The sequence below is a fragment of the Squalius cephalus genome, assembly GCF_949319135.1.
Source record: "Squalius cephalus genome assembly, chromosome: 1".
NCBI classification, from domain to species: Eukaryota; Metazoa; Chordata; class Actinopteri; order Cypriniformes; family Leuciscidae; genus Squalius; species Squalius cephalus.
Window position 1 is genome coordinate 26382444 of NC_137122.1, and position 25448 is coordinate 26407891.

Genomic DNA, 25448 nt, shown 5'->3' on the forward strand with positions numbered 1-25448 from the left:
ACGGTGTCTTGTTTACACTTTCGTCTGGCTCCGAAGAGAGAGAGTGAGCGTGCGCGCGACCGGGTCTCTCTCTCTCTGCTCGTTCTTTCAGTTAAACATGCGCCCTGTCACAAGCGCGGCAGTTCATCTACATTAGACGGTGTAATGAAGCGTGTGGGTTACTACATCCAACAACCGAACATTTTAACTTACCCTCGTAACTTCTGCATCTTTTAGCTTGGACTACAAAATTGCAGCGAGAAATAAAAATGGCGGATTGCTCGAAGTGTTGGGCTGGAAGTCAATGTCCTTATTTGGCAGTTCCGCTGCAAATACTGTGACGTAATAGTTCACAAAACGTCATAGATAACAGAAAAATCGGAACAGGTTGAAAAATAAGGCCAAAACAGAATATAAAGATATCAACGAAGCACCTGAAGAGAATAATTTAAACTTTTCTGTACTTCTAAACACTCCAAATATACAAAAAAAATGCATTTAAGGGCTAAAAAAGTGGATTTAGCATGATATGTCCCCTTTAAATTTAATAATTATCATTTATCAGCCAGTGGTGCGTTTCCTACACTGACGGAACTCACTGCTTAACTACCATAGTATGATAGTATGATCGTTGAAGAAACCAACTAGCTACTCAAGACTGTTTCCCGTAACCGTAATGTCGCAAATTGGTCTATCAGCCACGTTGGTCAATGATGTCACGCAGATGGTGGAGTAATAAACTTCTTTTAAATAATCTCTTTGACATCCAATTAATGCTAGATGCTTTGCTGTACATTATGGACATGGCATCTGAGGACTATTTCTGTTTTGCTTTATTTTCAGATTCAATCATAGACTCTTTCTTACGTGGTAGAGCACGTTCGCACATGCGCACTCTTCAAAAATGATGCTTTAATTCTCTTGACAAACTAAAAGACGTAAATGACATTGCATATGTTCAAAATAAAAGATGTAGATTGTACTGAATAGCTTGCTTGTTTTGCCCAAGATAAGAATTTATTGAGTCCACATGTCATAAAAGAAGAAACTTTGCTTCTAAACACAGCTCAAGAGCTGTTGTTTTGCTGTTGTCGACAGCTTTGCAATGCTGTTCGCAAATGTTTGCTGTAACTATGGTTTCTTTCATTAATTTTGGGAAACACGAACTCGTTGAACTATGCTGATAACGACAGAACTGTTGGCTAATGATGCTATTGGGAAAAGCACCCCAGAGCGGGAATGACAGCTACATTCATATAAGTGTTTGTGTGTCTAAACAACTACAGATAAAGCCGCAATAAACTCACTGAGCTAACTTGTCAATCATCTTGATGGATGGCGGCGAGGAAACTCTGAACGGAGAGCTTTACTCACATGTCACTTGCATAAACACATTTTGGTACACTTTGAAATGTTGCTTTGTGAAAGCGAACCGAACCAAGAAGAAAATGCAACATTTTTACAAATAAAGTCCCTTTTTCAGAACAAAACAAACGATCTACAAGTCTGAAAACCCCCTGGGACTTCTCTAGGTAGAAGCAAAGCCCTTACTGGAGCAAGTTGGTTTGTGTGATTGCCATCTTGAAAACAAGGCTTTACTATACATTTACTATAGCCGCCATATTGGACTTGGCAAATGTCTGTCCTCAAAATCATTTTCCTCAAGTAGCCATCTCTTCCTATCATCTCCGCTAGCACGTTTTATGCATAAACAACTTGTGACAACCTCTTTTTGTTCCTCTCATGATCTTGCAGCGATCTCACCGTATTTGTTCTTGAGGAAGAGCGGCGAGCCGCAGCACTGGAGCTCCCCACTGGCCATAATGGCGATGCGATCTCCCAGCAGGTCGGCCTCGTCCATGAAGTGTGTGGTGAGCAGGATGGTACGTCCCTGTTTCTCGCCCTGCAGCAGATCCCGGGTGGCCCGTCGGGCTGAGGGATCCATCCCTGAGGTGGGCTCATCCAACATCACCACCTACAGGGAAACAATGGGATTCGTTAGGATCTGAGTGGCTAACGCTAATAGGAAACCTTTCCTCATCTAACTTATACAACTGGCATTACCATGCTAGGTAGCATAAACCAACCTGGATAAACATGGAGATGTTTTAAAAAATGAACGCAAATGCAACATAAAAGCATTTGCTAAACATAAAATATCTGTGAAATAAAACAGCAGTGGTTTAAACAAAGTTTCCGTTGTCTGACCTTTGAGTCTCCGATTAAAGCAATGCCGATGGAAAGCTTCCTCTTCATCCCACCAGAGAGGGTCTTGGATCGCGCATCACGCTTATCCTCTAAATTAAGGATCCGAAGGATGCGGTCGACCTCATTTGGGATCTTTTTGCGTGGGTAACCCTTCAGCTGAAGAGAAGAAACAAGCTATGTAAAGATCCATCTCAATGTTAAACAGACTGCAACAGTCGAAAAATCCCCTTCATTTTCTCCATATGGAAATGAATTTTTATCGATAATTTATAAACTGTTAAAAACAGGCCTAATGTGAGCTATGAAGTTAATCAATGGTATGCTTTTGTCTAAGCCATCAACTATCAGCTTATTTTTTAACTAATCATGTTCTAAGTCATCATGAAATCAAAATTTACTCTATTTACTTTGTTATCGCACAGCATTAGTCTTGTGGTGAACAAATCCGTGCAAGTTAATACACAGAAAAAAATGTGTTTGTCATGGTAATCTTTAATCAAAATCTGAACATTTGATTCTGCTCTGGAATGGCATTCCTTCTCTGATGATGTCAGTTTGACGGCTTGGGTTGAATATCCGTAACCACTCCCCTTCAACCGCCAATCTGCTATGAGCAAGGGATGGAGGAGGTGCGCTAAAGTAAAACCCCTTCACTTGGAAATACCAGTCACACCACTGGAGAAAAGATGGTTGCAACTTCCAGTTCACGGGGACTTCAGCGTAATTCCTGTCGAAAACTACATTACCCATAATTCTGTAAAGAAATCCACCTGTCAGAGACTAGCGACAAGCAAAATCCCTCCAAAAGAGCTCCGCCCATTACCTATGACGTAAACGAGTCAGTCTCCCGACGCTTTCAAACCACTTAAATATTTGTGTATAAATGTATATTTTGTAATAAAGATAATATGTACTGTTTCTGTATACATAATCAACATCTTTAAATGAATAGCTTCATAGATTTAGGTTTGGTTTGTGAAAGCTAGAATTTACGTTAATAAAAAAAAAAAGAGTGGTGTAGGTAATTTGAAAAGAAAACATGTATAACATATATGAATTATCACAGAGTTAGGTATCTTATAGACCTCCTCGAGTGATCTGTGTCTACCTGCGTGTAGAAGAGCAGGTGTTCTCGGACGGTGAGGTTGTCGAAGAGCACGTCGTGCTGCGGACAAAGACCCAGGCTGCGGCGGATCAGAGCCATATCCTGACATATGTCATAACCGTTAATGTAAGCACGGCCGCTGCTGGGCGGGAAAAGGCCTGGGAATGAAAAAAGAAAGATAATTTGAATGATGTAAAAAAGCGATCTACTCTGACTGACCTCTGTTATCACTGTTTACAGCTAGGAGCAGAATCAATGGTGTAGCTGCTAAGAGATAAGCTTCAAGCTTCTCATACTTTCAAGGTAAATAGCTATACAAGCTGCTAACAAAGTAGCAAAACAGTTATTTAAGGGGACAATATCGTTTTTAAGTTAAAAAACATAACTTACAATCAGTATTTATACAGTGTTCTTAAGCTATTTTCAAACTAGCTACAAGCTAATCATAATTTAAAGGTAAATTAAAAGCTAGACTAACTTGTAGCTACTGCTAACAAAAATGAGCTAAACTGTGAAGCATTATCTTTTTATAATATAACTAATATTTATATTATGATCAATAGATGTACCTACTATGATATTAGACTACATAGCCTATAATAAAATATATTTTTATTCAAAGATCAACAGTCTGTCATTAGTCTTTAGTCTGCCACAAAAAAACAACATTAAAATCATGAACTCAAATGTCATTGTGAAAAAAAAAAAACACAAAAACAATGACTGTTGTAACAGTGCGTAAATCAGACCTTTCAGGCTATTATAGCCTAACGCTAATAAGCCTTATGCCAAAATTATAAACTACAACTAAATTGTCGGTCATCAAATAAGAAAACGAAATAATTGTGTAGATGATTTGCTTTGTGTAACCCGACATCAGACATTAGGTCGGAGTATTTTTTTGCACACAGTGCCGCGACCAATCAATCACTCCTTTACGATTGGAGCAAGTTGCAGCAGCCGCGAGGACAGTGAATGTGCAGGCAGCCAGTCGTAAAGGAGTGATTGATTGGTCGAAACTAAAAAGATGCTGCAGCCAATGAGCAGCGGGTGGGGGCCGGCTGCAGGAAGACTCAACCTCCACGGACAGTTTTTAATGTTTTATCAGACAATAACTACACAAGATTTTGCTTTAGTATAATTTTCGGGACAATTAGGGCCGGATTCGGGATTCAGGACAACAGCTTAGATTTCGGGACTGTCCCGGGACCTCTGTTCACGTAGTTAAACAGTCAAGCTAGTTTTAAAAAAGTACTTAGCTACTTTTTTGTTAGTAGCTTAAAATGTATTATTTAACAGGACAAAATAATTTAAATTATCATTATATTATTCAGTTAAAAAAAGAGCTGTTTTATTTAGATTTACAATAAACACTCAAGTATTAAACCTATAATACAACTCCTTAATTCAACTAAATCATAAAAATTATGCTAAATACAAAACAGATTATGTGCAATGTTCAAGGAACACAATACAGATATGATTCAAATGAATCATTTATTGAACCAGTTAATTCAAATGAACCATTCAAATGAACTGACTCACTAAAAAGAATCACATTTCCTAAAGCAATTTGAGAGGGACAGTCACACAACTTAAAAAAACTTAGCTAAAGTACATTAAAACTAAATTGCTGTGTTCTCACCTGTCAGCATTGATAGTGTGGTTGTCTTGCCCGCTCCGTTGTGACCGAGAAGGACAGTGATCTGGCCTTCAAACATGTTGAGCGTTAAATCCCTCACCACCTCCTTGGTCTTATTGCCCACTTTGAACACCTGCGACAGAATGATCCACATGTTTACCTTCTCCAACAGTTTATAGAGGAAATACATGTCTCTGTCACACTGACCTTGCACACACACAGAGTCTGCCATCTGTCCCCTGTGAATCTAATAATATTAATGCAAACCACGGTGCATCCGATACCTTAGCCAAATGTTTGATCTTGACCCCCGAGACCAGTCCAGCTGGCTCCTCTTCGATAAATTCCCCCTTCGTCGCCTTCTCGGCTTCCTCGTCATCCTCCTTCTCCTTCAGAAAGGCCACACGAGGGCTGCTGCACCAGTACGAGGGCTGAGGGCAGATGAGGAGGTGAAATATTTGACAACCCTTTTTTTTAATACCTTAAATTTCATAAAATTGTTTTTTTCTTCAATTTAACACAAATGCTCCTAAATGCATTTTACAGTTCGCACACACGTAATGCGAGTAAAACGCTCACACTGTTGAGCCCTGATGATGGCTAAAAGTTTCACGATGAAGGGCCGCTAAAAGTTTATTCACGTTTACTCTCATTAACAAGAGGAAATTTTAAAATTATCATGTCCAAAGGTGCAGTCATATTAGCAACTAATATATCAAATATGGCAATTATCTATCATCAATACTGTAGCTTTACGCTGGTTTCAGACAGCAACTGTGTTACACTAAGTCATTTATGTATAAACATGCTAGACATCCAGACACCACTGAGTCAAAGGTGTGACCCAGGAGGCCATTGTTCCATTGTTCCACTTTCACTCTGGCGGGGTCTTTATTACCAGCCTGTTGATAAGCCAGCCTGCAAACACAAGCACTGACGCAACGGGTGTCCCTACATAAACAATAGCTCTGCGCAAACTGAGACGCTGTTCATCGTGCCCTCCCTCTTCACACCCTACAGTAAATCCTGTATTTCAGGAGATAAGGTTGTGCATGCACTTCCTGGCCGTCTTGATGACATAAAGCAAGGTTTTCCTGCCGAGACCAAATGCTTCCTGTCTTTCAAGGGCCTCTGTTCAAGGCACTCCAGTCCTCACTCACTCACTCACACTTTAAAAACTTCACATGGGTGAACCGCTAACCACTGCGACAAGTTCACCAGGCCAGACTGTTTTGATCATAGTTTCGCAAGAACGCCAACCCATGTGATGAGCACGAGGAAGTTTTAGGATTGAGGAAATAATCAATGCACTCAAACAGAAGACTAGCTAGACTTGTGACTACATTCTTAAAAAAAAAAAAAAAAAAAATCTTTATTGGCATTGATGGTTCCAGTGAACAACATCCAGGGATCCTTTCCATTCCACAAAAGATTCTTAATAGTTTTAGAGATTTTTAAAATGTTCTTCAGATCAATGGCGTTAGTTATTTCCATTATAAAGCCTGATTTGTTCCCCGCTTTAGAGATCAAATTTATGGAATTTAGGATAAAATCTGACCGTTCTTCAAAAAATTATTGACTTCTTGAAGGTATAGTTTGCCCAAAAATGTAATTTATATGGATGTTCAATGAGAGAGAGAGAAACATCTTTTATTAAACATCTTAATTTGTGTTTTTAAAATGAACCAAAGTCTTATGGGTTTGGAACGACATGAGGGTGAGTAAATGATGACTGAATTTTTATTTTTGGGTGAACTGTCCCTTTAAGAACTTTAACATTCTTACAAACTTCTTAGAATTTAGAAAAAAAGAATAAACTTTTTTCTTCAGAAGATTTTTGTGAATCCAGCCCAAGGTCTTCAGCTTATAGTGACCAAACATATGGCTATAGACAATGTGCACGCTTGTAATACGTACCAGTATGAAGAAGTACCATGGAAGAGGGACTCCATACTCTCCCGGAAACACCGCCTCCACGTACCAGGCGACCAGACCGTACAGCACAGCGTCCAGAAGAAGCAGTCCGATCACCTGGGCCATGGAGAAGTCATCGTCCACCGTTACCGGATCAAACAGGTTATGCCACTGGATGCCCGTCCCTGAGGACAACATAAGACATGAGCATCAGGTGCATGGCAGCATTATTAGAGCAACTATAGAGTCATGTTTAGCTCAACCCCCTGACCTTTGCCCTCAAACATGCCGATCAGCTGGGCTCCCATGGCCATGGCCACATTGGAGATGAGGCAGGCGGAGACTTTCTGGGCGTGCGACAGCAGGTCATAGTGAGGCCACAGGAAGACGTACGGCAGGTAGCTCAGGAAGTAGATGAAGCCTCCTGCTGCCGCCGCCACATTCGCTATGGGAGAGAATGACACTGAAATTAAGTTGTGCTTACAATTATATGAAAACATCACGAGAACATGTTCAAGTCACACACACTGAAAAAGAAAGACATAAGAAATTATATTTTTCTTTAAGATGCCTTTGTAAGACCTTTAAAATGTTTTGCATTGTGTTTTATGACAATTAAGCACAATTTCCCCTACAAATTCTCATACCGTAAAGTGCATAGAAATGTTTTTTTTTTTGTGCTATTTCCAGTTATTCAAAATGTTGATTCTCTAAATAAAATGACTATAATATAATAATTTATGGAGATTTAAATAAAGGCAACAAAATAAATACTACCATTGTGTATAAATACTTTAAATATTTAAATAGTACTTATTTTTATGGTTTAATTTCTTTTTAAAAACAAATGAAATAGCATTTCATTATTTTTCACATTATATTAATGTAAATTCTGAGAGAAATGTATGGAAGCCTGTCTTTTCTAGAAATAACTCAAATATGCTGATTTGATGCTCAAGAAATATTTCTTATTTTAACAATGTTGAAAACAGTTGCTTTATATTTTTGTGGAATTTTTTGTGGAAATTCATGATAATTTTTTTCTGGATGTTTTGATGAATAGAAAGTTTTAAAAAAACAGCTTTTATTTGAAATTGAAATCTTTTTGTAACATTTTCAATGTCTTTTATGTATTTTTGGGTGAATGTGACCTGGACAAGCATGAGTTTCCGTGTGTAGGATTGAAGGATGGACATGTGAATGAGTTCAAACCCTGGCCTTGAACATCCTTCCCTCCGACCCTCAACCAGCCACAAAACAGTGAAAGAGAGAGAGAGAGAGGTGATGGGAGAAAAGAGTGGCACTGCTGTTCAACAAATGGAAGAAAATGACACACTGGGCTATTTTTACATTCACATCTCAAAGGGATGCATAGATGCGGAGAGCCTCTTCAGCAATATGTCATTTGGGGTTTGAATGGGCTGTAGCAGGACGTGTTGATTAAGGTTCATTTTCAGCCACTCTAAACCCAAAAGAGGACAAGCCTCTATAGGCTTTTGAATAAAGGAGGTTGTTGAACCGCACAGATTCAATTTCAGAAGAAAAAAACAGCCAACCGTGTTCTACATCACATATATCAGCTGTAGAAAACCACAAAAATAAAACCTTCTCAAATAGTGACTGCAAGATTAAAGGCCCTATTTTAACGATCTAAGCGTATGGTCTAAAGTGCACTTAGGGACGTGTCCGAATCCACTTTTGCTAGTTAAACGACGGGAAAAATGGTCGGTGCACCCGGTGCATGGTCTAAAATGTCCCTATTCTCTTAATGAGTAATGGGTGTGTTTTGGGCATAATGTGCAATAAACCAATCAGAGTTTCATTCCCTTAAAAAGCCAGTTGCGCTCGCGCCATGGTGGATTCGCTATTTACGTGGCGCAGTTTGATATTGGAAAGACTGAACTCGTCTCCAGAGAGGAAACGAGCAGACCATCTACGGGGCAAGCCAGATTCCACCATATCTTTATGTACAAAATAATAATCTTTTACATTGTAATCCTTTTATTTTTAATATTTGGCTAGTTTGTGTTCTGCTGCGCATCCCTGTGTGTGTAATAAGCAGAGTGTACGCGCGTTATGGACCAGCCAATAGGCGCACATTACTAACTCTTTAAATAACAAAAAGAAATATTGCGTTGTTCAATGGCGCAGTCTATTTCAGTTGCCTCAAAATAGCAACGCGCCATCAATGCGTCTGAACACACCTCGTTTTCAGACCAGCACACAGATGGGAGCAAATGCATTTACTATTTAAACAACGTGGCACAGGACGTGAAAATGATAACTGCGTTGGGCTGAAACTAGCAAAAAACGTCGCGTCTGACGCTACATCGTATGATAGTGCTCAAAGAGTGTTATAACGAAACAAGAACATGTCAATAAAATGCTCAAGTTTAATTAACCTTTAAAATAAAACAAGACATTGTATACGGATTATTAGGAGTTTTTGCATTATTTTGATATTATTTTCATGATTATGGTAAAGGGGCGAAACACGCTTGAAGCTCTTGACCAATCACAACACACTGATCCAGCCGACCAATCAGAGCACACTGAGCTTTTCAGAAGGTGGAGCTTCATAGAGACAGGAACTAAACAGAGCGTTTCTGACAGACTGAGAAGAGGCAACAATGTTAATATGTGAAAATCATGTGTTTTTGAACATTCAAGCATTAAAACCTGTTCTAGTCAATCCCAAAAACAAAATCAAGACTTGGAGAGTTTTTGCATTAAATGGGATCTGTTATGCACTTTTTCATTCAAGCTTCACATAACGGCCTTTGCGAGTTAAAAGACCTATTCTCAAATCAGTGTAGCTTCCATAATAAGTTACGAACAAAATGCCACCTTAAAACCGATTAAAGCGGAAGGTCTGTACACCAACAGCCCTTTGATTTTATATTCTTTCTTTTCATCAGGATGAACAGTTAAAGCTTGATGAATCTCTATGGCCTCCTCTTAAAGCAGGAATACATATCTTATTATTAGCTCAAGAGAGGGCTGCCATGCACACAAGCACCAATCGAATGCAATGAAGTCCAGCCATGAGTTCTGCCTTTACTCACTAAAAGCATTTCAAGAATCAAAAAGGGTCAATAACTGCAACCTGAACATTTCCCCCAGCTGGTTACCTGCATTTACACAGTTTGCGGTTTCGTTTTGCAGAGAAAAGAAAAGAGTAGAGCAGGTTACGCACAATGGAGAGCTGATTTTCAAAAGCTTTATGCACGCGAAGTGTGAATGTAACAATGAGTAACTTATTATGTTTGAGACATATTTAGACAAAGATATACCGAACAAGTCCTATTTTGTGCCTTCATTCCTTTGGTCACCTTTTCTTGCTCTTCATTCACGTTCTACTATATCTTACCTTTGATTATGAGACTTTGTCTATTACACCGAAATAAGCCTGCTCGATTAAAAACCGCTGCGTGTGTGTTCAGATGAGCATCCTATCATTGTCCAACAGAGAATACAGCATAATGACTACTACGTTCTGCGATAATAAGAGCAGATGGAAAACTCACCCCTGGAGAAGAACACACTGATCATGAAGCTGAAGTTAATGGTAGATACGGCAAAAACCAGCAGGAAGAAAAACACCAGCGTGGGGTCACTGTAGGTCAACACCGATCCGTTAGGACTCGCCTGATAGAAAACAAGACATACACATTACCTGCATATGATTGTTTGGCAAAACTAGCAAATAGTATGGAATACTAAATATGGGAATCAATTCTGGTTTTCTTGATGATTCAGATTCCTTAGAGAATCTATTAACAATTAATTGCACTCCTTCAGTTAAAATGTCGTGTACAGAAATGTATAAATTAAAATATTCAAGACATGTTTCTGCTGAGGAATTTGTATTTATTTATTCATTTATTGGTTCATTATGATTATTATTAATCATAATTTCATAAAATACATGCAAATTACTAATTAAAGAAAACAACTTTATAGTCTAACGTAATATTTTTTAGTTTTATACAAGTATTTATTTGACTTGTACATGTACATAATAATCTTTGTATTAAGTGTTGTGTTAGAGTTTTATATTTTAGTAATTATTCCTATTTCTTATCTGTCATTTTTTCCTTTTCTGTTATTTTTTACAACAAGTTCCATTTATTAATATTAGTTAACAACATTATTTAACATGAACTAACAATGAAAAATACTTCTAAAGCTTTAATTAATCTTAGTTCATGGTAATCTCATCATTTACTAAAACATTATTCAAATCAAAAGTTGTATCTGCTAATATTATTTAATGGACCTCAGTTGACATGATCTTACAAAAAAAAACAGTTTTTATTAGCTAATGTTCGAAAATATTAATAAATATTGTAAAACATGTTATGCTCATTGTTAGTTAATGCATGTTAACTAATAGGACCTTATTGTAAAGCGATTTCATTAGCGATTCTTGTATTTTTGAGGACACAATTAACTTGTCTTAACTTTATACTACAATAATACCTTAAAAAAGGGTAAAAATATATATTTAAAAAAACTGGCAAAACTGAATGCATACTGTATCTTCTTTAAGTACATAATGCTGTACAACATATACCAGTGAGGAAAAAACAAAACATTTTCAAGAAACGTTAACAGAACTAAACATCACGAAAAAACAAATCTGCTTCCAGTGCTTTTGTGGAACAAGTCGAACTTGTTCTGAATATAAACTGGTTCTCAATTCTCAGCCCTAAAGTTTACTTGTCAAGGAGTTACAAAACAAACAAAGAAATGCAAACATTATATTTCTAGAAGGAAGAGGTACTTGACAAAGAACAGGTTGTATCTCCAATGTGCCTCTGCTTACCTTGACACAGATGAGCACAGTGACAAAGAAGACGGAGATGGAAATGAAGAGGAAAAACATGAGGAACCAGGCGCTCCAGTGCAACCAGTTACTAAGACCCATCATGCGCATGTACTCCTGCAATAAACACAAGATGATTATAGTGTTAGTTCTCTTGCATCAAAACCAACATAATCTATTTCTAAGTTCCTCACCTTTAGTTTCCTCTCCTTCTCCTGGACCACAGCGCGGACAATATTCAGAGACGTGTAGGTGAAGCTGAGCACTAGCAGCAGGGGCAGCTGGTTCTGGATGGCCAGGATGAAGACGTCGTAGATGAACGCTGGGTAAGGGAAGCGGGAGAGCAGCACTTCCGTTTGCTTGAAGAGGGCCGCCGCAGTCGTGCTGTTGTAGGCCTTCATGATGGCTCGGTCCACCGCGTGCTGCACCTGCAGGAAACCCTCGCGGTAATAACCTGTCAAGAGGTGTCGAAGAGAAAGATACGGTACTTAGAAGGGTCCATGATTCAATCAAATGAAATTTTGATTTCTTTTAAAGGGAAATTCTGAGCTCTGTAAAAGTTATGCTCAATTGACAGCATTTGTTGATAGCATAATGTTGATTACCACATGTTTTTAATTAATCTGAAGGGTATGAAACTTGGTGAGTTTTGTCACACTTGCTATGTGAACACACAAAAATTGGATATTTTGGTACAATCTACCAAAAAAAAAAAAAAGTTGGTTTACAGTGAGACACTTACAATGGAAACGAATGTGGCCAATCCATAAACATTAAAATATCCACTGTTTCTATTGCAAAGTCATAAGACGTAAACATTATGCATGTTAAAATGATTTCAGAGTGAAACAAATGCACTCACTAACCTTCTTTTTTGTACAAATTTTATCCAATTTTACAACACACAACGCCACAAACAATAATGGCTGTAAAAATGATGATTTAAACAGCTTTCAGCTTGAAAAATAGAGAAGTTTTAACAGAACGATTAATGTAAATGCTGTATATTAGGGGTGTAACGGTACACAGAAGTCACAGTTTGGTTTGGTTCAATACGAGTTTGGTACATTTTTAGCCTAAATGTCCGGCCCCGACAGATTCCTGATAGATTCCTCTAATTGATAGATTGACCAATGCTGCACTGTAAAATTAAACGGCTGTTTTCAAACTTATTGGTTTGATTTACGTGTCGTGCGTAGCCTAAACTGTCATTTTCTTTTGCATGTGAGAGTTCATTAACATGCGGTGACAATGGCGGATGCACAAAGATCAACGCAAAAAGTGCCATCTACATCTGAGCCTACTTCACCTTTCCAGGAGGTGACGGCGAGTGAAGCCACAATTCCTAGACACGTATATTTCATCACTGGACTTCCACCACACAAATCAGCACAAAGTCTAATGATTTTGTCTCATTATAACAGCAGAAACAACCTTAAATACTTCGTCATTTATGGTCATATAGATAGATCAGTAAGCATCATTCGAAATGCACAATAAAGACAAAACATTGTGCTTTTGTAAAATAAAGAAAACAAACAGGATGCCACTCTCTGCCATCCCGGTTTTCTTTCCATGAAGTTTGTGAAGCGCGTCACAAAAGTTCTCGCTGCTCCTAATGGCTTTCCTAGCCATAATGACCCTTGAAGATTTTTCACTTCCAGTATAAAGCAACTCAACGCAATTAAATGCAGATAAAAGGACGACGTTGAAGCGTGAAGAGTCGTGGAAGCAGAGATCAAGCTGTAATTTGTACCAAAAATAGTGGTTGACAGACATCAAAGATCAAAAGGACGCCAACGCAGCGCTCATGATTAATAACACACATGCTCCAGGCGTTCTGAAGCTGTCGGCAACACCGTAGGCCGTCGGGCAAAGGGAATACTAACCAATCAAATCACTTCCTAATCAATAGCTATCGCCATCACGGGAAGCCTCGGATACAGGAGGAGATCGTTAAAGAAGCAGAGAAGAGAAAGAGAGAGAAAGAGAGGCCGGTTTATCTCATCTGTTAACGCTAACTGACAGTAAAGATAGTATCAAGTCTGTGCAAGGAAGAATTCAATCACACATTAAGAAGTTTCCGGGTCTAATTTGCACGTTGATGGGCGATTCTTGATTACAGAGCTTTTTAATGTACTTTTAATGTAATGTAGTTTTGTGGCTGTTAGCTTTGAAACATTTTAATGCATAAAAAAATAAACATTTAGCAGAAGTGCACATACATACATGAAATCAATGACCAGTAGGTTGCTTATCCACAAAAACGACTAAAAATTCGCTATTATGAAGGCCAGACAAGTAATTTGGCGATGTCCCTTTGTAAAGAAAACACATTTATATTCAAACGCGCTTACCGGTACCTATAGACTGAACACATAATATGCATGTGCACGCCGTCAGCGTTTTCACAGATTCACGGTTTTGAAGTTTACGCGGAGATGATAACGTTTTTCAAAATGTTTCAAAACTTGCACCTTGGAACCTAATTCAAAGTTTGTGTTCTCGAGCCGCCAAACAGTGTTGGCGTGCAAATGAACGGCCAGAACGCATTACAAGTTTTCTGTTTTCAGTTAAAACTGTGTCGTGTAAGCGGCCCCTAAGTTAATAACTAATGATCTTTGCAACGGAAGTGAATCAATCAAAAAACTTACTATAGCTGGACTTGACTTGAGCTGGGTTCGTGTTACCTTACCACCGACATTTCCCACAATGCATGAGTGCGGACTGACCTGGCGTGCCGCCGTATGGCTCGTGTTGTTCTCTGGGCCCGGGCAGCTGGAACAGCGGGAACAGGCTGAGCGTGTGCCAGTCCAGGTCATTGTTGGGGTTGAACTCGGACTTCTCTCGGGTCGGAGCGTTCCTGGGGCTGTACGTGAGGCGCAGATGATAGCTGACCTGCCACACATTAGATCAAGAGTTATTTAGCATATGAGTTTTGCAGGCTTAAGAGTTCATCTATTACTCCTCTGGAGTAACGTGTGTGTCTCGATTAACAGCACATTGAGCAACTCTTAGGGGGTTTGAACCTGCAACCTTATGGTTACCACATCAGATAATATTGAATATTGCTCTATATATACTTCAGAGCACATGTAACAGTTAATTTGACATTAACAAAGCTGTGAGGGGTTGAAGTTCAACGTGTCTTGTACTTCAATGACAATTATTTGTAGGGCTTTTTGTGATAAATATTCAGATTGTGATTTTAAATATGATATAAAAAAAAAAAAAAAAAAAAACATGTTTGTGGGGCTGCACAATTTGGCCAAACATTGAGACTTTATATTAAAATGGCTATAAAATAGGGCTGTCAAACGATTAATCGCGATTAATCACATCCAAAATAAAAGTTTGTTTTTACATAATATATGTGTGTGTACGGTGTATAATTATTTTCTATATATAAATACACACACATGCATGTATATATTTAAGAAATATTTGCATGTATATACTGTGTATATATATTTATATTATATATCATTTATATTATATATAAATATTTTATATATAAATAACACATTTTTCTTAAATATATATGCATGTGTGTGTATTTATATATAGAAAATAATTATACTCCATACACACACATATATTATGTAAACACAAACTTTTATTTTGGATGCGATTAATCGCGATTAATCATTTGACAGCCCTACTATAAAATAATCAATTAAGCTATAAATTAATAATAATGATTATTATTATTACTAAATTTTAACATAAGAAATCATTATGTTGTAAAATGTAGCTATAAAATAAAGAAATTGAGTATTTATTTTAATAATAATATTAGTAATATTATTATTGCTAAAGAAAAATATTAAACAAAAGAGAAATATTTCTGTTGTGATATTTAACTGTAAAATATAGATATTGAGTATTTAATAATACGAATAAGAACATCTATTATTATTATTATTATTATTACTAAAAAAAAATTAACATTAAAAATCTTTCAGTTGTAATATTTCACTGTAAAATAAAGAAATTTAATATTTATTTCATGAACAATAACAATAATAATAATTATTATTATTATTATAAAAACTATTTTAAAAAGAAAACTATCTTTAATGATATACGTAAATCCACAAACAGTGTGACATTTTGGGCCTCATTTAACAAGAGAGAAACAACTTTCTGTGTAAATCATTCGTAAAACCATCGATGCAGATGCAGGAGCTGCGGTAAACTCATTAAACCCTCAGCGAAGGACTTGCAAGCTTTCATCATGAGAGATGATTCACTCATGTCCTTATAAGAAGAGACCAGACCAGACCTCATCTCTCCATTAGACACATGGAGGAAACTCAAGAAGTGCATCTCAAAATGGCTGAAACAGCGTCAGCTGGAAGAATCAGTGGTTCATAAACACTCGAGCAGGCGCCCGAGACCTGAACAAATATGGTTTGCGGGCATTTGCTGCTAGAGCACTTAAGCCTGATTCCTCCAGCTAGATTTGACTCTGCACTTTTCACTTCTGTGGAAAACCGGTTATTTTGCCCTCAAATGCTCAGAAAAGAACATTTCCTTACTTTAAGTAACAGTAAACATCGTTAAAGACAAAAACTGACAAGAACGTGCTATATCTCACACCAAAATCAAAAGAAAATGGTTTTGCATATGTACAACTAATCCCATTTTTTGGATCACTATCATTTTTCACAACTATTTTCCCCCAATTTTCAGAATTGAAATCTTATAAATTTTTACAAAAGTATATAAAAAATAATGATGCAAATGAAATGTAAAAACCATTTATGCTGTTTTTAATTTTAAAAAAATATATTTTTTTTAATAGATTTCATTACTTGGAAATATTATAAATAAATAACATGTTTTTTTTAATGGGAGCTTGTTTCTGCCATGGAATAAAACAATTTAAAAAATAATTGTGTCTTTTTATCTCACAATTCTGACTTTTTTTCTCAGAACTGCGAGTTATAACGCCAGAGTTACAAGTTATAAAGTCAGAATTGTGAGATATAAAGTCAGAATTGTGAGATATAAAGTCAGAATTGTGAGTTATAAAGTCAGAATGGCAAGTTATAACATCAGAGTTGTGAGATATAAAGTCACATTTGCGAGTTAAAACATCAGAATTGTGAGATATAAAGTCAGAATTGTGAGTTATAAAGTCAGAATTGCAAGTTATAACATCAGAGTTGTGAGATATAAAGTCAGAATTGCGAGTTAAAACATCAGAATTGTGAGATATAAAGTCAGATTTGCGAGTTATAACATCAGAATTGTGAGATATAAAGTCAGAAATTTCAAGTTATAAAGTCAGAATTGCGCAATATAAAGTCAGATTTGCGAGTTCTAGCATCAGAATTGTGAGATATAAATTCAGAATTGTGAGATATAAAGTCAGATTTGCGAGTTAAAACATCAGAATTGTGAGATATAAAGTCAGATTTGCGAGTTATAACATCAGAATTGTGAGATATAAAGTCAGAATTGTGAGATATAAAGTCAGAATTGTGAGATATAAAGTCAGAATTGTGAGATATAAAGTCAGAATTGCGAGTTAAAACATCAGAATTGTGAGATATAAAGTCAGAATTGTGAGTTATAAAGTCAGAATTGCAAGTTATAACATCAGAGTTGTGAGATATAAAGTCAGAATTGCAAGTTATAACATCAGAGTTGTGAGATATAAAGTCAGATTTGCGAGTTAAAACATCAGAATTGTGAGATATAAAGTCAGATTTGCGAGTTATAACATCAGAGTTGTGAGATATAAATTCAGAATTGTGAGATATAAAGTCAGAATTGTGAGATATAAATTCAGAATTGTGAGATATAAAGTCAGAATTGTGAGATATAAAGTCAGATTTGCGAGTTAAAACATCAGAATTGTGAGATATAAAGTCAGAAATTTCAAGTTATAAAGTCAGAATTGCGCAATATAAAGTCAGATTTGCGAGTTCTAGCATCAGAATTGTGAGATATAAAGTCAGAATTGTGAGATATAAAGTCAGAATTGCAAGTTATAACATCAGAGTTGTGAGATATAAAGTCAGATTTGCGAGTTAAAACATCAGAATTGTGTGATATAAAGTCAGATTTGCGAGTTATAACGTCAGAATTGCGAGATATAACGTCAGAATTGAAAGTTATAAAGTCAGATTTGCGAGTTCTAGCATCAGAATTGTGAGATATAAATTCAGAATTGTGAGATATAAAGTCAGATTTGCGAGTTATAACATCAGAATTGTGAGATATAAAGTCAGAATTGTGAGATATAAAGTCAGAATTGTGAGTATAAAGTCAGAATTGTGAGATATAAAGTCAGAATTGCAAGTTATAACATCAGAGTTGTGAGATATAAAGTCAGATTTGCGAGTTAAAACATCAGAATTGTGAGATATAAAGTCAGATTTGCGAGTTATAACGTCAGAATTGCGAGATATAAAGTCAGAATTGCAAGTTATAACAGAGTTGTGAGATATAAAGTCAGATTTGCGAGTTAAAACATCAGAATTGTGTGATATAAAGTCAGATTTGCGAGTTATAACGTCAGAATTGCGAGATATAACGTCAGAATTGAAAGTTATAAAGTCAGAATTGTGAGATATAAAGTCAGAATTGCGCAATATAAAGTCAGATTTGCGAGTTAAAACATCAGAATTGTGAGATATAAAGTCAGAATTGCAAGTTATAACATCAGAATTGTGAGATATAAAGTCAGAATTGCAAGTTATAACATCAGAGTTGTGAGATATAAAGTCAGATTTGCGAGTTATAACATCAGAATTGTGAGATATAAAGTCAGATTTGCGAGTTATAACATCAGAATTGTGAGATATAAAGTCAGAATTGTGAGATATAAAGTCAGAATTGCAAGTTATAACATCAGAGTTGTGAGATATAAAGTCAGATTTGCGAGTTAAAACATCAGAATTGTGAGATATAAAGTCAGATTTGCGAGTTATAACGTCAGAATTGCGAGATATAAAGTCAGAATTGCAAGTTATAACAGAGTTGTGAGATATAAAGTCAGATTTGCGAGTTAAAACATCAGAATTGTGTGATATAAAGTCAGATTTGCGAGTTATAACGTCAGAATTGCGAGATATAACGTCAGAATTGAAAGTTATAAAGTCAGAATTGTGAGATATAAAGTCAGAATTGCGCAATATAAAGTCAGATTTGCGAGTTAAAACATCAGAATTGTGAGATATAAAGTCAGAATTGCAAGTTATAACATCAGAATTGTGAGATATAAAGTCAGAATTGCAAGTTATAACATCAGAGTTGTGAGATATAAAGTCAGATTTGCGAGTTAAAACATCAGAATTGTGAGATATAAAGTCAGATTTGCGAGTTATAACGTCAGAATTGCGAGATATAACGTCAGAATTGAAAGTTATAAAGTCAGAATTGTGAGATATAAAGTCAGAATTGCGAGTTAAAACATCAGAATTGTGAGATATAAAGTCAGATTTGCGAGTTAAAACATCAGAATTGTGAGATATAAAGTCAGAATTGTGAGTTATAAAGTCAGATTTGCGAGTTATAACGTCAGAATTGCGAGATATAACGTCAGAATTGAAAGTTATAAAGTCAGAATTGTGAGATATAAAGTCAGAATTGCGCAATATAAAGTCAGATTTGAAAGTTATAACATCAGAATTGCGAGTTATAACGTCAGAATCGTGAGTTATAATGTCAGAATTGCGAGATATAACGTCAGAATTGTGAGATATAAAGTCCGAATTGCGAGTTATAACATCAGAATTGTGAGATATAAAGTCAGAATTGTGAGATATAAAGTCAGAATTGTGAGATATAAAGTCAGAATTGTAAGATATAAAGTCAGATTTGTGAGATATAAAGTCAGAATTGCGAGATATAAAGTCAGAATTGTGAGTATAAAGTCCGAATTGCGAGTTATAACATCAGAATTGTGAGATATAAAGTCAGAATTGTGAGATATAAAGTCAGAATTGTGAGATATAAAGTCAGAATTGTGAGTATAAAGTCAGAATTGTGAGATATAAAGTCCGAATTGCGAGTTATAACATCAGAATTGTGAGATATAAAGTCAGAATTGTGAGATATAAAGTCAGAATTGTGAGTATAAAGTCAGAATTGTGAGTATAAAGTCAGAATTGCGAGATATAAAGTCAGAATTGTGAGATATAAAGTCCGAATTGCGAGTTATAACATCAGAATTGTGAGATATAAAGTCAGAATTGTGAGATATAAAGTCAGAATTGTGAGATATAAAGTCAGAATTGTGAGTATAAAGTCAGAATTGTGAGATATAAAGTCCGAATTGCGAGTTATAACATCAGAATTGTGAGATATAAAGTCAGAATTGTGAGATATAAAGTCAGAATTGTGAGTATAAAGTCAGAATTGCGAGATATAAAGTCAGAATTGTGAGATATAAAGTCAGAATTGTGAGTATAAAGTCAGAATTGCGAGATATAAAGTCAGAATTGTGAGTTATAAAGTCCGAATTGCGAGTTATAACATCAGAATTGTGAGATATAAAGTCAGAATTGTGAGTTATAACATCAGAATTGTGAGATATAAAGTCCGAATTGCGAGTTATAACATCAGAATTGTGAGATATAAAGTCAGAATTGTGAGTTATAACATCAGAATTGTGAGATATAAAGTCAGAATTGTGAGATATAAAGTCAGAATTGTGTGATATAAATTCACAAGTGCGATTTATAAAGTCCAATTTTGAGGGAAAAAATTCTGACTTTATATCTCACAATTCTGACTTTATTTCTTGCAATTTTTAATATTTCTCACAATTATGACTGTATCAAATTTCTAAATTGTGAGAGAAAAAAGGCACAATTACCTTTTTATTTTTTATTCTGTGGCAGAAACAAGCTTCCACAGTTTTAACATTAATGAGAATTTGAGGGAAAAATGTGTTTAATTATGCAAATTCATGCAAATATTGTTACAATCCCAAAAAAATAAGCTTCATTTTCTTTATGCAAAATGCAATAAAAAGACTGTGATTGGACGTCAGCTCTGAGAGTCTCACCTGCAGAGGAAGAGGCTCATCGTCGTGGCTGAAAGGATGCTCAAACACAATGGCTGCCAATATGTTGCCTGACTCTGGATCAGTTTTCACAAACTCCTCGAACTGCTCCTCTGTTTCAAAGCCACGGACTGGAAAACAAGACGACACACCATTAGTGCCTCCACATACGTCACTATTACTGTTACTGCAGCTCATACTTAAACATCGAAGACTCGAGGGAGGACTCTTTTCACGCCTGAACCATCTAGCAAATCACCTTGGCAACACCTAGACAACCACCCACTTAAGCAAAGAAAACATTTTTCAAACAAATGCAAATTGTTCATATTGTTACATGCGACCAGCGATCAATTCAGTGCGTAGAAAGTTTGAGGGTTAAACTGATAAAAATAGATTAATCGATGTGAAATTTAGCCATTTAAGCAATCATATGAAACTATGTGACCTTTAAAATAATTGATTTTAGGATTTGTCAGCCAACTGTAAACATATGTTAATGATATCAAGACCCCAAGGTATTTTTTCTTCCAGAGAAAATGTTGTTAAAAGGAAAAGCTAACGAGACACTAGGCAAAACTGGGATTTCAGCCAGGTCACGACTGGGATTTACGACCTAAATCCAATTAAAACACGCACGCACACACACACACATACAGACAGACACAAACAGAGAGACACACACACATACACACACACAAACCGGCAGGTTAATGAGGCTCTTTAAAAGAATATTTGACCAAAAATGAAAAGCGTGTCATTATTTACTCCTCTTCATGTTGTTATAAACCCATACAATGTCTGTTTGTTTTTTGTGCAACAATAAATTAGATACATTTAAGAAGCTTTTGTTAACGTTTTATTCTTTGGATATAGCAGGGATGACTTCAAAACCAGGAAGACCAATTTTCCGCTGGTTCCTTCTAGATTTCCCTATGGGGTTTTAAAATGAGATTTTAAAATTTATGAGTAAAATAAGGTCTGTGGTAAACATGTCTTGACGTGCTTGAATGTTTTACTCCACAACGTTTTTTATTTTAATTTTTTTTTAAATATATGTTTCTAAGCAACTAGATACGAACGTCTGTGGTGTGGGTGTGTGTAATTTACACTGTAGAATATTGTAAACATAAATCATCAGTTTTGTTTACCACCTTATTTTCCTCATAGGAAAATCTCAAGAGAGAACCAGTGGCGAATAAGTCGTCCGAGTTTTGACGTCATCCACACACCACTCTATTAAATGCTACTTTTATTGTCCTTTTCGGAGCTTGACAGACATGTTCTCTATAAATTGTTGTTATATGGAAAGATCTGAATGAAGATATGCCACTATTACTCATTTATTGATGCAGAGAAACACGTAACGCATATGGGTTTGAAAGACATGAGGGAGAATACATAATAGCAGTTTTCATTTCTAAGTCAAACGTTCATCTAACATGTAACCAAATGTCCTCACATGGCTTTTTATTGTGAGATACAGTGTCTGCCTGTATAAAAACAGGAGAAGCCGGTTAAACCAGGATCAACAAGCAAATCCAGTCTACGCACAACCAGGAAGCATCTGTGCTACATTTGCCAATGTAAACAACAGCCAGCAACATGGTAACAATTTGCAATAAGGTCCCATTAGTTAATGATACATTAACTAACAATGAGAAACTCATGCGTTACAGTATTTTTAATCGTTGTAAACATTAATTCAAATACAACTCATTGCTCATGTGAGCTAAATAACATCAACAGATCCTACTTTTGATTTTAATAATGTGTTAGCAAATTAACATTACGGTAACTAAGATGAATGAATGCTTTAGAAGTAGGCAATAATTTCTCATTTTTAGTTCATTTTAACTAACAAATGTTAACATATTACATGGAAGCTTACTGTAAAGTTACCAGCAAAATTAATAAAGATGAATAAAATAAAATATAAATATTAGATGAAAACCTTACACTTAAAAGACTAACAACTAACTGAAATTAAATAAGTACTAAATTACTCAAAATAAAATAAAGCTAAATAGAATATTTATAAAAACACAAACTAAATAAAAAATGCAGACTAAAAATACAAAACTAAAAGCATATAAAATATTAATAGTATAAAATGAATACTATAAAATACTATATTTAGCATTTTAAATAGGGATGTACGATATATCGGCCACCACATCGGTATCGGACGATATACATTAATGTTTAATGTTATCGTAATCAGCCGGATAAGAAAATTTGCCTGATATGTTAAAGCCGATAAATAATGGATTATTTCCTTCAGCAATGGATTTCTTTCCCTCATTGCCATCTAATGGTCTGGCAGCAGAATACAGCGTTTCTAGTCGTTTTCGCGGATCATTGTGAATGGGGATCGTTTCGAAAATGGTGTCGTATGTACGCGGAAAACTCAGAGGAAAAACTTCTCCGTTTTAAGGATATCGTTGTCGTGTAAACGTACCCTAAATTTGCAGTCTGGTCTGCATAACAATATAAAGACAATAGACAGAATATATTTCTATTGTGTTGTCTTTGATGGTTGTACACAACAGTAATGTTGCTCATTAACAAAGAACTTGTTATTTTAAATGAAACAGTCCAAAAGAATCAGTCAAAATAATCCGGGCAAATGGCCCACTGAATCATTAACTTGTGACTCACTCGTTTATCCTTAAGTCATCACTTTCGTCATGTCCATATATATAAATAAACCTCTACTCATAGCTCTGCAATTTCATATAAATGATCTATTTGCCTGAAACTTCCTCTTCTCATCTATCCCACAAAATGTCAAAATCATAGACTTTCATTGCATGCGCACAGCTGAAGACTCATTTAAACCAGTATGTTCAGTCAGTTGTGAATATTACACAGCACTTTACCACCATCAAAGCGGCTAATTTTACAGTCGAAGTCCTCCTCCATTATCAGGAAGCTGGCTAGAGAAACATCTATTATGTGACTGACCAGCTTTATGACTTCATGACAGCTCATAAACACAAGCACCAGGAGAATTCAAGGGTCGGACAGAAGCTTTATTGCCAGGAAAACCTGCCATTAAGGTTTTTGGTGAGGTCATGATGCTGTTCATTCACAAAACTCAAGAGATGTTTTGCATGTCAACTGTAGACTCGCTCACATTGTAGAGACTAAAGATCAGTGATCCACACACACAACAAACTTGATGATGATTTCCGGACGTGCAATATCTATAAATATATTTGAAAGATATTGCTCTCATGAGATGCAATTTCTAGGCGATAATAACATGGAATTTGTTATCTATTTGTTACTAAAGTTTGTTTTAGTTTTGACTGTTAATGCTTTAATGACAAAGAAAATTAATTTAAAAACATTTGCACTAACGAGGAGCAACATCTATACAATTAAACATTTTAGAAAAGAGCATAACAAAACAAAAATATTCTATAACTTCTTAAAAGTTGCCCGGGCATGACAATTTTAAATAAAATAAAATAAAATAAAATACAATTTTATTGATGTATTTTTTTTTTCTTTTTGTCATTTTCTAACAGTATTAATACAATTATAATAATAATAAAAATCTCTGTTAATTCCAGGTTTTCCATGTTGTTTTTGCATTTGCTATATAGTCATTTAATATATTTTAAAATGAAAAAGCCCTGCTGTTAGCAGGTTTTCAATGTGACCAATTTATTGCATTAATGTACGGTACAATTTTTTATTTTTATTATGAAAAAAAAAAAAAAAAAAATTTAAAAAAAAATAATATATATATATATATATATATATATATATATATATATATATATATATATATATATATATATATATATTTATTACATAAGTCTGATGTATATATAGGGAACGAGATTAGCCAATGATACGAGCCAAACTTGCGACTGATCAGATACTCTTGGCCACAGCTCTGATGAGTTTTTGTGAATACACTGATATGAATACCCAGAAGCTGAAGCTCTTACTGGTTCCGATGCAGCTTCCCAGGCTCCGCTGGACGTCCTCCGTGATTCCCCGCACCACGCTGGCGTTTGAGGGCACGTAGGCCAGCTGCAGGTGCGCGTCGCACAGTGCGTCCGGCAGCTCGCTCAAAGCGAATCTACCATAGTGTGTTGCATTAGGGTAGTTGGTGACGGACACGTTCTGCCGCAGGATGATCAGGGTGGCTGAGAAGAGCAGAGGCAGTGCGACCTCCACCAGCATGACCAGGATCTGACGCTTCTGGAGACAAAGAGAAAGAGGAGGTCAGTGATGGATGGATGGATGGATGGATGGATGGATGGATGGATGGAAGAATGGTTATGTGGATAAGGGTGAACGGATGGGTGAATGGCTGTACATAAAATAAAATAAAATAAAATAAAATAAAATAAAATAAAATAAAATAAAATAAAATAAAATAAAATAAAATAAAATAAAATAAAATAAAATAAAATAAAATAAAAGCTATCATTTTATTGACAGTATGAACAGAGGTTGGAACAAGAAGGGACAATGATACAGGCCAAATTTGTTTCTCACCAGATGCTCTAACCACTAGGATACAAAAGTGTTTGTTGGATTTTTATTAATACACTTCTATACTTTTAGGCTGATTTAAAAATAAAATAAAATAAAATAAAATAAAATAATTTAATTTAATTTAATTTAATTTAATTTAATTTAATTTAATTTAATAAAATAAAACAAAACAATTTAATTCAATAAAAAAATTCAATTCAATAAAATAAATTAAAATAATAATAATAAA

General features: G+C 35.6%; 1 protein-coding gene across 1 annotated transcript in view; it reads right to left on the reverse strand.

Annotated features, from left to right (window-relative positions):
• abca3b (ATP-binding cassette, sub-family A (ABC1), member 3b) overlaps window positions 1–25448 on the reverse strand; it is a 51025-nt gene that overhangs the window by 21289 nt on the left and 4288 nt on the right. The window contains exons 3-15 of the mRNA XM_079869387.1: window positions 24664–24919; window positions 20702–20829; window positions 14409–14574; window positions 11871–12130; window positions 11677–11793; window positions 10376–10496; window positions 7120–7293; window positions 6852–7033; window positions 5219–5365; window positions 4938–5067; window positions 3296–3450; window positions 2188–2343; window positions 1744–1954 (exon numbers count right to left, since the gene is read on the reverse strand). Of these exons, the coding sequence (XP_079725513.1) occupies window positions 1744–1954; window positions 2188–2343; window positions 3296–3450; window positions 4938–5067; window positions 5219–5365; window positions 6852–7033; window positions 7120–7293; window positions 10376–10496; window positions 11677–11793; window positions 11871–12130; window positions 14409–14574; window positions 20702–20829; window positions 24664–24919 (2203 nt within the window). The remainder of the gene's footprint in view (window positions 1–1743; window positions 1955–2187; window positions 2344–3295; window positions 3451–4937; window positions 5068–5218; window positions 5366–6851; window positions 7034–7119; window positions 7294–10375; window positions 10497–11676; window positions 11794–11870; window positions 12131–14408; window positions 14575–20701; window positions 20830–24663; window positions 24920–25448) is intronic.